This window comes from Octopus sinensis, linkage group LG23, assembly GCF_006345805.1.
Source record: "Octopus sinensis linkage group LG23, ASM634580v1, whole genome shotgun sequence".
Classification (NCBI taxonomy): domain Eukaryota; kingdom Metazoa; phylum Mollusca; class Cephalopoda; order Octopoda; family Octopodidae; genus Octopus; species Octopus sinensis.
The window spans coordinates 26,168,326-26,181,304 of record NC_043019.1 but is presented as its reverse complement, the minus strand read 5'-3'; the positions used below and the strand labels follow the sequence as shown (position 1 = coordinate 26,181,304).

General features: G+C 37.2%; 1 protein-coding gene across 12 annotated transcripts in view; it reads left to right on the top strand.

Annotated features, from left to right (window-relative positions):
• Positions 1–10,261, top strand: part of LOC115223431 (E3 ubiquitin-protein ligase HUWE1) — a 153,958-nt gene extending 143,697 nt beyond the window's left edge. For 11 of the 12 annotated variants that reach the window (XM_036512614.1, XM_029793970.2, XM_029793977.2 and 8 more), the window contains 6 exons: positions 913–1,188; positions 2,149–2,419; positions 3,089–3,194; positions 4,679–4,978; positions 8,131–8,321; positions 10,110–10,261. In XM_036512614.1, coding sequence (XP_036368507.1) covers positions 913–1,188; positions 2,149–2,419; positions 3,089–3,194; positions 4,679–4,978; positions 8,131–8,321; positions 10,110–10,212 — 1,247 coding nt within the window. In that variant the 3' untranslated portion in view covers positions 10,213–10,261. Of the gene's footprint in view, positions 1–912; positions 1,189–2,148; positions 2,441–3,088; positions 3,195–4,678; positions 4,979–8,130; positions 8,322–10,109 lie in introns of those variants that run through there. The other variant, XM_036512619.1, reaches the window with a different exon arrangement.
• Positions 10,262–12,979: the final 2,718 nt, after the last annotated feature.

Genomic DNA, 12,979 nt, shown 5'->3' with positions numbered 1-12,979 from the left:
ATTCCTCATTGGAGTTATTTCACTGTCTTGTTAAGGGTCTGACAACCTCTATAGCGCTGATATCATGAAAAAGTGCACCCAGCACACTGTGAAATGGTTAGTGTTGGGAAGAGCATCAAGCTGTAGAAGCCATGAAATCTTGGTCTCCGGGCCCAAGGTCAAGAGGGCAATAACCCAAATAACTGACTTAGACTGCAATGGCCTACCCAACTCTTGCCATCACATTAAGTGGATGTAAAATGAAAATGACGGAATTGTTTTACTGTTTCTAAAATACTGTTTGGGGAGGGAGGGCATAAAAAACTGCATTATGACTTCCCAGTTTTTGCCCTTATAACATATTGAACCATTTCATATATACAAAAGTTGTATCTTTGTTTTGTCACTGTATATAGTCTAAGAACAAATGTTAAGAGTACCAGTAATATACTGGTTCCCTTCAACTTCATTGCTACGTCTTGTGTGACCTGCTTCTTGAAAAACATTACCCACACCTGTTTTGAACAATTCTTATTCCCAGTCCATAGAAAGTGGCATCTATTCTAAGTATTCAAATTGTAAACCTTATTGTCAACAATCGTTTTGTGTGTTTGATAGAACAGAAAAAACATAACACAATTATACACTTTTTTTCATCTTTCATTTTTAGTTTATGTGCCCTTCTATCAGTTTTGTTGATTAAAAATAAAATATATAAAATTATTTATGTATATTCTCCCAAACTAGCACGGTCGAATTGAAAGTAATTTTTCATTGCATGCCATAGAGTAAGCCCAACATCTACAGTCAACTGTATAACATCTATAGATTGTTTATATATTATTTCATTGTCAACTTGTAACACAAGATATCTAAGATTGTGAATTCAACTTTTCAGTGTTTCTTTAAATTCTTGTATTTCTCCTTTTTCAGAAACTCACCGAACAGTATTGAACCAAATACTGCGACAGTCTACAACGCCCCTCGCTGACGGTCCATTTTCAGTTTTGGTTGATCACACTAGAGTCTTGGATTTTGATGTGAAGAGAAGATATTTCCGACAGGAACTAGAACGATTAGACGAAGGTTTGCGTAGAGAAGATTTGGCCGTCCATGTAAAAAGGGAACATGTTTTTGAAGATTCCTTCCGGGACCTGTTTCGTCGATCTCCTGAAGAATGGAAGCACCGATTCTACATTGTGTTTGAAGGTAGCTTTTAATGTTCTCCTTTTAGTAAACAAAACAAAAGTATTGAATGTTGCTTCATGAGAGGTGGGGTTTTTTTTTTTTTTTTCTTTTGTGAGATTCACCTTTTTTTGGTACAGAAAATTCCATGAGATATTCTGAGAGCATAAGCAATTAAATTGGTCAGCAAACGATGGAATTTAGTGTCTGGGAATACAAATGTTTGATATCTAGTGTCTTTAATTTTGTTTTAAAAGGTATTTTGTCCTGGTAAAAATTAATGCCCCACCCCCTAATTAGTCATCTAAAATAATGTTCATCCCCTTTCCACATTGATTTTCTATTGATTTTTAGAAGATATGATTCTGTTTCATCTGTTCTCATCCATTATCTTCAAACTGTGACTCTTGTTGAAAATACCATTACTGAGGCAAGGATGTTTCCACCACAGGGAGATGCATTTAAAAAGAAATTTGTTAATTAATAAAAAAAAAAGTCTATATTCTTATTCTATATAAATTTGGTGTGGCTTCCAAAATTTTGGAAATATGTTGCAGCTCCAATTTTTACATTTGTAGGTTTTAAGCAAAATTTCATATTTTATAATAATAATAATAATAACAACAACAAATAAATATGTTATAGTCTTGCAGCATTTATTCAGTATTTATTGGTGAAAATTTTGTAGTGATTCTCATGAATTTGAATTATTGGAAGTGTTTTATTAGTGAATGTCCATTTTGAACATGGAGAGGTCAGACGGCTTACACTGTCATCTGGGCTTTTGGGGTTGCAGGGACAAATAAATGATAGGATTTCAACAGTTAATACAGGAAACTTGATTAGTCTAATCCTAAATAACTTTTATCTCCCTAAAACTGAGTTAATCAAAAGTAATTAAAAGATCTTGACAAATCTTCTAATGGAAATGTTATTGTACATTAATTTGCTGCTGTATTTAAGCTGTTTTTTGTTGTGTTTCAGGTGAGGAAGGTCAGGATGCTGGTGGCTTGTTAAGAGAATGGTATGTTGTAATATCAAGAGAAATTTTCAACCCGATGTATGCGTTGTTCCGTACATCTCCTGGAGACCGAGTCACCTACACCATCAACCCATCATCCCATTGCAACTCTAACCATCTCAGCTATTTCAAGTTTGTTGGCCGGATTATTGCCAAGGCCATTTATGACAACAAGTTGTTAGAGTGCTTTTTCACACGCTCCTTCTATAAACATATCATTGGGCAGGCTGTCAAGTAAGTAATCCAAAAACAATCTTAACCCTTTAGTGTTTAAACCGGCCATATCAGGCCAAAATTGTCTTGTTATATGCTCAAACCAGCCAGCTCTGACCTCTCACACCTACCCTACAAAGTCATTCTAAAAATAAACAAAGGCATCATCAAAATCTCAGAGTTATAAGATGCTGTACAATTGATTTAAAATAATGTAATTAAACAGGCTTTACATTTGACAGATTAATCTGAATGCTAAAGGGTTAAACTTGATGTTGTTCATTATTAATTACTTTTTCCTAAGTTAACAGCTACCTTTATCTCATATATTCCACTTGTTTGCAATTTTCTTTTCTTACCTGAGGAATTTTGAGAGCTTCTTGATACATTTACAATGTCTTCAATCTTTTAGCATTTAACCCTTTCTGTTGAAATATACCAACTTTGAGTAAATTCTACATTTAAAAACTGGTAAAACTGAAACAACTCATTATTAAAGTGTTGTTTGGAACATAAATTGACCTGAAATTTTGGTGGAAGATTTTAACTTAGATTACTTCAAGACCAGAGATTTATATCATAGAACCAAGGGAATCTTTAGGTGGGTTGGTATCAAAAGGGTTAGAAGAACCATATTGGGCCTTAATACATTCTGTTTTATGTTCAAACCTTTTAATTTATTCTTGACAGATATACCGATATGGAAAGTGAAGATTATTCCTTCTACCAAGGACTGGTCTTTCTGCTTGAAAATGATGTCAAAGATCTTGGCTATGAGCTGACGTTTAGTACAGAGGTATTGCTTCTTTCTCTTGCTCTCACTTGATGCGCAATCACATTCTAATCTGTTATTAAATGGGGCATACTGTTTTTGGGGTGGGGGTGGGGACATAGGAATGCTGTATGGGGCGCAACCCCACCATGCGCCACCTTTCTTCTATATTTGTTACTGGCATGGTAATGCACACCCAGCCATTGCTGCAAAGTGGTTGGTGATAGGAAAAGCATCCATCCAACTGTAAAAAAAAATTATGCTAAAGAAAGAATGGAAGAGAGATGGGGATGCTGCAAGCGTATTACGACCACAGGGTGCTGGGGTGGGGGTAGAGCAGCTCTAAATATAACTGGTGCAGAATAAAAGGATCAGGGGAGGGGAGACTTTAGCTGTGGTGCAACCTTCTTGAGTGCTAGCTTCGTTGTAAAATACACTCAGCCTCCACTATTTGGTGATAAAAAGAGCATCCAGTTAATACAACAACTAGAAGGATTGGAAATTTTGTTGTCTGTGTGTGAGAGTGCACTGCATGGGAATAAGGCAGTGTGTTGGAACAACTCTTTGATCCCATGGCTGATAATATAATATTAATAATACCAGAGATGGATGGAGATGTTTGTTGCACTGCCATTCCTACTGCTCTTCTGAAAACTTTTCTATGTAATCTCTCTACCATGTGTTTTTGAGTCCATTTGGTTGCAATGCAGAGGGACTGAACCTGAACTAGAGCCACATATAGACCTAGTGAGGTCCTTGGGCCTCTAGATTTTTTAGGGGAGCCCCACTATGATTTTGCTAATTTAAAACATTATAAAACAAGCACTCAGCACAAACCTCAGCCATGCCAACACCAATGTCCTCTCAATGATTAGCCAGAGATGATTTTTAAAATGAGATTATCTGAAATAAACTCGACTGCTCTCACAAACGAGAATACCAAAAATGAACCTGACCGCTCTCAAAAAATTAAATAAAAAAAGAAAATGGAGAAAAATAAAACCAGAATCCTTGTCTGGTACCGGATTGATCCCAAAATCTAATCAGTTTGTGCCAGTTACGAGGCCAAACATCCCTCCACTAAGGCAGAGGTAAAAAGGCTCCAAACAGTTTGAAGCAGAGCCCCAAAATTTAAAAAGCCTTGGATTCAGAGGGTCTCAGTAAAAACTAAATTGAAAAGGGCCCCTTTTAATTAAAAGAGGGTTCAATTTTTAAAGTTTGTTGGAATAAAAAAAAATTTAAACAAGAAAAAACTGCAAATGATTTGATAGCTATGAATTTTTAACTCCAGGCTTTAGGCTTCTCCAAGTTAAAGGGGTCCCCAATGTTCAGGGCCCTTGAGCCATGGCCCTCATTGACCCATACATAAATTTGGCCTCGACCTAAACTCAAGTGGTTGGGTAGCAAACTTCTTAGCTACATAACCATTTCAGCTCCTATGAATGTGCTTCTTACAATTTTCCATTTCTTTGTAAACTAATTAAGATATAATTTTGTTTTTTTTACAGATCCAGGAATTTGGTGTCACTGAGGCGCGAGATTTAAAACCAGACGGACGCAATTTAACTGTAACGGAAGAAAACAAGAAAGAATATGTAAAAATAGTTTGCCAAATGAGAATGACCGAATCGATTCGCAAGCAGCTGGATGCTTTCTTGGAGGGCTTCTATGATATTATTCCCAAACGCTTGATCTCTATCTTCAACGAGCAAGAACTGGAGTTGCTCATTTCTGGTTTGCCTAACATTGATATTGATGATCTGAAGGCTAACTCGGAGTATCACAAATACCAACCCAACTCTCTACAGGTATATACACACACACTACATTAAGGCGGCGAGCTGGCAGAAATGTTAGCACGCCGGGCGAAATGCTTAGCAGTATTTCGTCTGCGTTACGTTGTGAGTTCAAATTCCACCGAGGTCGACTTTGCCTTTCATCCTTTTGGGGTCGATAAATTAAGTACCAGTTACGCACTGGGGTCGATGCAATCGACTTAATACCTATGTCTGTCCTTGTTTGTCCCCTCTGTGTTTAGCCCCTTGTGGGTAATAAAGAAATAGGTATACACACACACACACACACACATTATTTGTTTCATTTACGTCAGCCCTTGTCCTGTCCTTTCAGTTTGCATCAATGTTGCACGCAGCAGCTAAGACTTTTACAATGATTAATAAGTAGTTGTTAATTAATAATGACGATTTAACAATAATGTTAATGGTTAGTAATATCAAAAATATACTCCTTTCTACTCTAGGCATTATGGCCTGAAATATTTTGTTGGCGAAGTGGGTGCTCAATTACATTAACCCCAGTTCTTGACCAATACTTTGTTTTATGTTCCTGGGAGGGGAAGTTGACCTCGGTAGGTTAAGCAAAGGTCATGGAGAGCAACAAGAAATACCGTTGAACATTTTGTCTGGCTTACAAAGGATTCTTCCATCTCACTGCCATAATAATAGTAATTAGCCCTTTCCGCAATAGGCAAAAGGCCTGAAATTTGGTGGGGAGGTGCTAGTTGATGACATTGATCCCCAGTATGCATCTGGTACTTAATTTATCAACCCCACCAAAAGGATAAAAGGCAAAGTCAACCTCGCCAGAATTTGAACTCGGGGGACGTAAAGACAGATAAAATGCTGCAAAGCAGTTTGTCTGGCATGCTAACAATTCTGCCAGTTAGCTACTTTCATAATGATGATAATAATAAGTTCAGTAAAATGTCTGTATTATATGTATGACCATGTCTGTCGTTGATAGTAGTAATAATAGTAGCATAACTGTTTCATTATTTCCTGAAATCTGTTTGCTCCACTTGTCTTGTCTCAATGAATTTTTAGCTAATATTTACTACAGTAGCAATGTATCAAACTGGAGGAAACTCTGCCAAGATTTCTAAACCGCACCACCACTTGTTCAAGAGGGTTTTTCCCTTTTCTTCCATCCCCCGCCTTCTTTTGCTGTCTTTTCCTGTCTTGCAACTTGGTCGCCTCATCCTAGGGCTGGTGCCATGAACAAATGAATTTCTTCCTGCTAGAAAATGTGATGACCTTGTATCAAATGAGTCACTACATGGATCTTTACTGCTCATCAGCCAAACACTCGAAAAAGGCTAAAATTTGCAGGCCGTTGGTTTTGTTTGGCAGATCAACCTGTCATTGCACTGTTTTCCTACAACCCCATGGGGGATGTTGTAACCAGGTACTCAGGCCTGCATGAACTTATGGGAAACATAGGACTGTACGTTGTCTTGGAGTTGGCACATGCAGTGTCCTCTTGCACAGCCAGGAGGAAAATTTGCTCTCGAGTTGATGTCCATGAGTGATGTGGTGTAGACTAAAGAGAGACGAAGAGTGAGTATAATGTAGCCTTGCAGCTCACCAGATCCTGTCAAACCATCCAACCCATGCCAGCATGGAAAACGGATGTTAAATGACGATGATGATTTTGTGATAACATTTCTATGTTATGCTCAAATTCCACTTGAGAATGTGAGAATATGAGTGCTTTCTGATTTGTGGCCCTCTTTGAGCAACAAAGTATGCAAAGTTATCAAAATGGTGTTATTTGAGAACAAGGGATAGAAGTAATTTTTTTTGTATGTAGGAAAGATGCTATTTAATATTAATGATTTGTAGGCAAGTGGTATTTCATTATGCAATCATAATACACCATAAAGTATATTAAATGTTTTCATAAGTCAATACCATGTCCTATTGCATTAGCAGTGCTTTTTACATTATTCGTGACCGTTGCCAGTGCCGCCCCGACTGGCCTCGTGCCGGTGGCACATAAAAAGCACCATCCGTTCGTGTCCGTTGCCAGCCTCGCCTGGCCCTCGTGCCAGTGGCACATAAAAAGCACCATCCGTTCGTGGCCGTTTGCCAGCTCTGTCTGGCACCTGTGCGGGTGGCACGTAAAAAGCACCCACTACACTCACGGAGTGGTTGGCGTTAGGAAGGGCATCCAGCCGTAGAAACACTGCCAGACTTGACTGGGCCTGATGAAGCCTTCTGGCTTCACAGACCCCAGTAGAACCGTCCAACCCATGCTAGCATGGAAAACGGACGCTAAACGATGATGATGATGATGAATATCTCTAGAAATAACCAAGACAAAATAATGTTATTTAATGTTGTTATTCTGACAGATGGATGTGGTGAGTAGGAGACGAAATATTTAGCGGTGATTTAAAAATGCTTCCCTATCGACATCAGTGTGGCCGTATGTCACATTTGTTACAGTACACACTCTACTGTTGTTTTAGGACTTGTCTATTGTTGACTGGACAATGGAGGGCTGGATGAAGAAGAGCCATGAGCTGACGATGGATGGTAAATTTCAGGGAAAATATAGGAAGTTAGATATCAGTATGTTGGTTATTAGGGTGTGGAGGTACAGGACTGAGATAATTGACAATATTTCTCATGTTGTCTTGACAGAAACATCATCATAATCATCATCGTTTAACGTCCGTTTTCTGCGCTAGCACGGGTTGGACGGTTCGACCGGAGTCTGGGAAACCAGGGCTGCACCAGGCTCCAGTCTGATCTGGCAGTGTTTCTACAGCTGGATGCCCTTCCTAACGCCAACCACTCCGCGAGTGTAGTGGGTGCTTTTTACGTGCCACCTGCACAGGTGCCAGAGGGAGGGGGGTCTGGCATTGGCCACGTTCGGATGGTGCTTTTTATGTGCCACCGGCACAGAAGCCAGTCGATGCAGCGCTGGCAACGGCCTGAACAAAAAACGGTAAAGGAGAATTAAGGAGTTTGGCTGCTATGTTTAGCAGAAGTGTCCCACAATGGATTGTTTTGTGTGTGTGAGTGAGTGAGTGAGTGAGATAGCCATTGATATTTGAAAATATATTTTTTTAATACATTGCTTTCTAATTAATCTAAAATCGAACATCATCAAAAGATACTGTTGCCACTAACGAGATTTTATTTTTCTGTTTTAGATCCAATGGTTTTGGCGAGCATTACGATCTTTTGATCAAGCCAACCGTGCACGGTTTATCCAGTTTGTTACTGGAACTTCAAAAGTTCCACTTCAGGGCTTTGCTTACCTGGAGGGAATGAATGGCATCCAAAAATTTCAAATCCACAGAGACGATCGCTCCACAGATAGACTGCCCACTGCACACACCTGGTAAGCCCATTCGGTTCATATCCTATTTCTGTTATGTTACTGATCTCTGATAATTTTGGTTGTTAATATTTGATTTATAATGAAATAAGGAAGCAGTGCTGTAACAAGTCCGGTGGGTCCAAGCATGCATTCATTGATGGGTCTTTTGTAACACCACATCATCTGATAAAAATCTTGCCAAACATTTTCTGCCAAATTTTGTAGAATCCACCATTCTTGAACTATGATCATTTTGAAAGGTTAAACATTTACTGCCCACAAAACTAAAAATTTCTGTTATAAAGGTGGGGGAAAAAATCCCAAATCTCCAGTGCATTCCATTATTCCTGAGACTGGCAACCTCTTTGGCTATACCAAGTATCAACTGATAATTCTTGTTTCCAATACCTCAAAGGTGAAGGAAGCCATTCTTTCCACCAAGCCCCATCAAGTCCCTTGCCTTTGAGAAATTGAGTGAAAGTAATACTATTGCAGTTAACCTTTCAGCATATGCTCAGCTACCAATTTATGGACTTCTCTTGCTTGGTTTGAAAGTGTCTACTTCGATGGTACCATTGCGGTGTATGTCTACCACCTCTTCCCCCGTATCTAAACATTCTTCCTACATTTTGTCTCCTGGGTAAAGAGGAGTAGTGGTAGGATTCGCTTAGATGCACCTTAATTATTTTGCAAGAAACCTCAAAAAACTGCTCAAATGTGGACATGATAATCTAATCTCTGTCAACAACACATACTATCACTACTTGCATCAAGAAAATAACTTTGCACTCCCATCTTCTCTAGCTACTTCAAAAACCCTCAAACTTGCTAAATCTGATCTTTCCTGATGTCCCCCCTACCTTCATAAACCAGCAACTCTGCACCCCAAACACTAGCCTTTCTGTTCAGGGCCTGAAAAATACTCCAGTTTTTGACTTTCTACGAAACTCAAATCTGGGATGCTGTTAATGACATACACAAACATCCCTTACTGCACCCAAAAGAAAGCCATCTAACTGATAAATCTACACATAGGTTGTCTCTGTTGTGTATTGGTTGCACAAACACTGGATTGGTCTTGCCTGCGAATGCTATAGACACAGCCCCTTTCCCTAAAAGATAATGACCTTGTTTTCATTAACCCTTCTGACATCAAACTGCCTGAGACCATCACTAGTTCTATGATACAACTTCCTGTTTTAAAGATATCTAAATTAAGACATTTCATCAAAATTTCCTGCTAATTTATATTCCAAGCACCCCAGCTTGTAATTTTATTAAATTCATTCTTTTTAAAATTAATTGCGCAATGGCCCAGTGGTTAGGGCAGCGGACTCGCGGTTTCGATTCCCAGACCGGGCGTTGTGAGTGTTTATTGAACGAAAACACCTAAAAGCTTCACGAGGCTCCGGCAGGGGATGGTGGTGATCCCTGCTGTACTCTTTCACCACAACTTTCTCTCACTCTTACTTCCTGTTTCTGTTGTACCTGTATGTCAAGGGGCTGGCCTTGTCACTCTCTGTGTCACGCTGAATATCCCCGAGAACTACGTTGAGGGTGCACGTGTCTGTGGAGTGCTCAGCCACTTACACGTTAATTTCACGAGCAGGCTGTTCCGTTGATTCGGATCAACCGGAACCCTCGTCGTCGTAACCGACGGAGTGCTTCCTTACCTTACCTTACCTGAAAGAAAGATGATGTATCTCAATAGAAATATGATAACAAAAAGGTTTAATATTAATTAATGTGTTTCAGTTCCCTCTCAGTATTGAATAACTAAGATATGTTTTGCTGTTTCTTCTTTCTTAGCTTCAACCAGTTGGATCTTCCTGCCTACGAGACCTACGACAAATTGCGGCACATGTTACTGCTGGCAATAAATGAATGCTCTGAAGGGTTTGGTCTGGCTTAATCATTTCAACATAACCAAATGGACTTCAACATGAGAAATATAAAAAATATATATACATACATATATACACACACACGCACACATACAGGTATATGTATGTGTGTATGTATATACATATATATATATATAGATATATATATATACATACACACACACACATATCTATATAATGTATTATACATACATATATATGTATGCATTATCCACATGTTATGTCATGTCTGTGTGTGTGTGTGTGTATATATATATATACATATATATATGTATATATATATATATATATAATTATATATATTGTAAGGCTCCAAGTTTGCAAAGAAATAAATAAATTGCTCCATTTCCCGATGTAGCATAATGGCATTATCAGCAGCAGCAGCAAAAAATGGGATCGACAGCAGCAGCTGTCTACTTCCATCACACTATTCCAGCTCATAGATATCAGCCACTTATCTAGATCTTCACACATCTCAGAAAAAGAAACAAAAAAAAAAAACAAAAATGAGAAATAAGAATAAATAAATAAATAAATAAAACACTTTAAAAAAAAAAAAATTTTCAACCTATACTTTGAATTCAGAATTCTGTAAGGGAAAGACCTGATTATATAATATATATACATATATATATATATGTATGTATATGTATATATATATATATATATATAAAATGTGTGAATGTTAATAATTGAAGGATTCTAGATATGAAAATCGCAATTATCTTTGAGATAAGTACTGATTATTTTCTCCTCAGGTTTCTTCTTCCTTCTTCCTCATTCTTTTGTCTCACTCTTTTGTATCGGAGAAAAGAGTTTGTTTTAAAAAAAAATTTGAAAAAAAAAAAAGAAATGCTAATAAAGTTTGATGATGAGAGAGCGGCTTGAGGCTCTTCTTTCAGCTATCATTTTCTTGAGAAACAAACAAACAAATAAAATTTAAATAAATAAATAAAAAAAAAGAAGAAAGCAAAGAGAAAAACGAACCCAAACTGTTAGCTGTCAGACAGCACAGTGTGTGCTGGTGCTTAGCGAACTGATGGTTGGTTAAACTGCCTCCACACTCATTGGATGTAATTGGTCTTTCTATAGAGCTGAAATATTTTGCATGAATGAATGTCCGTTGGACTAAGTTATTATGTTATGTTTTCAGCTACAAGCTGTACCAACAAAATTGATATCTTTGTTCAATAAAGAAAATCGTCATTGAAGTAGAGGTTCTCTCCCCTAAATTTCTGAAATTTGTTTCCCAACCTGAAACATCTCCAAGTGGACAGACAGGATCATTGAAAATAACTCTCGAGGCAGTGTATGTACATACATTATATATATATATATAAATATATATACCCTGTAACCATCTCCCAGTTTAAATATCTCAACGATATATCTAACCTGTTAAAGTTCCCCTTCTACCCCTGTTCCTCTTACTGCCCCTCTAAAATAAGGTTCTAGTAACTTGACCAGCAGATCTTTTCCTCAGTGCAGATGCCAATTTCGTTGTTGCTAATTAATTGATTAATTAATACATATTTAAAAACGAAAAAAGACCTTTCCCCCCCAACCCTTCCTCTGCCTCCAATTTTTCAATTGTAATATTGCTACAGATATTTCTGTTTTCAGTACCCCTTATAGAACCCCCCCCCCTTTTGTCCATTAAACTTTAAAAAAAAATATATTTTTTTTTTTTTTAAGTCTTTTTCTAGGCCTTTTGTCATCACACACTGCAACTCACTGCCGTTGTGTAGATATATTAGTTTTTGGAGAAATTCTGCTTTCTGGATATGGTTGCATTATTTTTTTTTTTTTCTCTCTTTTAAAATCTGAGGACGATTTCATTTGTTGGCTTATTTCTCCAATGTTAATCTTTTTATCATTCTCTCCTTGATTGATCTTTAATTTGTTTAATATTTCTTTTTGATATATATCTTCATTAAATTTATTTTATTTCCTAATCTTTTTTTAAATTTTTTTTTTGTTTTCTTACTAATTCCACCAAAATAAACTGCTACGAGTCTCTTATAGAACTGCCAGCTTGCGTGGGTCTTCACATTGCTAAGCTTTAACGTTATTATTCTATACGCACACTTACACACATGCTGCTGGAGGACCCAGTAACATTGCATATCACGATGAGTTCATAATAAACACAGAAATATCAACAAAGAATTGAGCTTAGCTGTAAACCCAGCTTTGTTTTGGCAGTTTTGGTTTCCACACATTTTACAAGAAAATTGTGTGGCAAAAAGTAGCCGATGAAATGGGAGGAATCGTTATATAATTGCCATTTTTAGCATTGTGAAGCCCTTTTTGACAGACCAATACTCACTGAGTTAAGCCAAGCGTTTTTTTCGATTATCCAACTTGTATCCATACTTTGTTTAATTGATTAGTCTTGATTGATAGTGATTGAATACAACCTGATTTATCTTAACTTTGAAAAAAAAAAAAGATTTAAAAAAAAAAACCCCTCCAATTATTTATTATAATAAATAATTTCTCTCAATGTTTTTCTACAAAAAAGAAAAGAAAGCATCTAATGTTGATGGTTTATGTGGAACTTGTTCACTGTTTGTGTGGGATTGTCAACTTGGCAAATTACATTATCAGATTTTAGCCTGAGGAATATTTGTTGCAAACAATTTCATAATAATAATAATAATAATAATAATAATATATGAAAAGAAAAACTTCTTTACTGAGCAAAGTGCTCATTGCAAATAATTTTTTTCCTTGTTTCTCAATATTCCTAATAAATGAATTTATTACAATTGC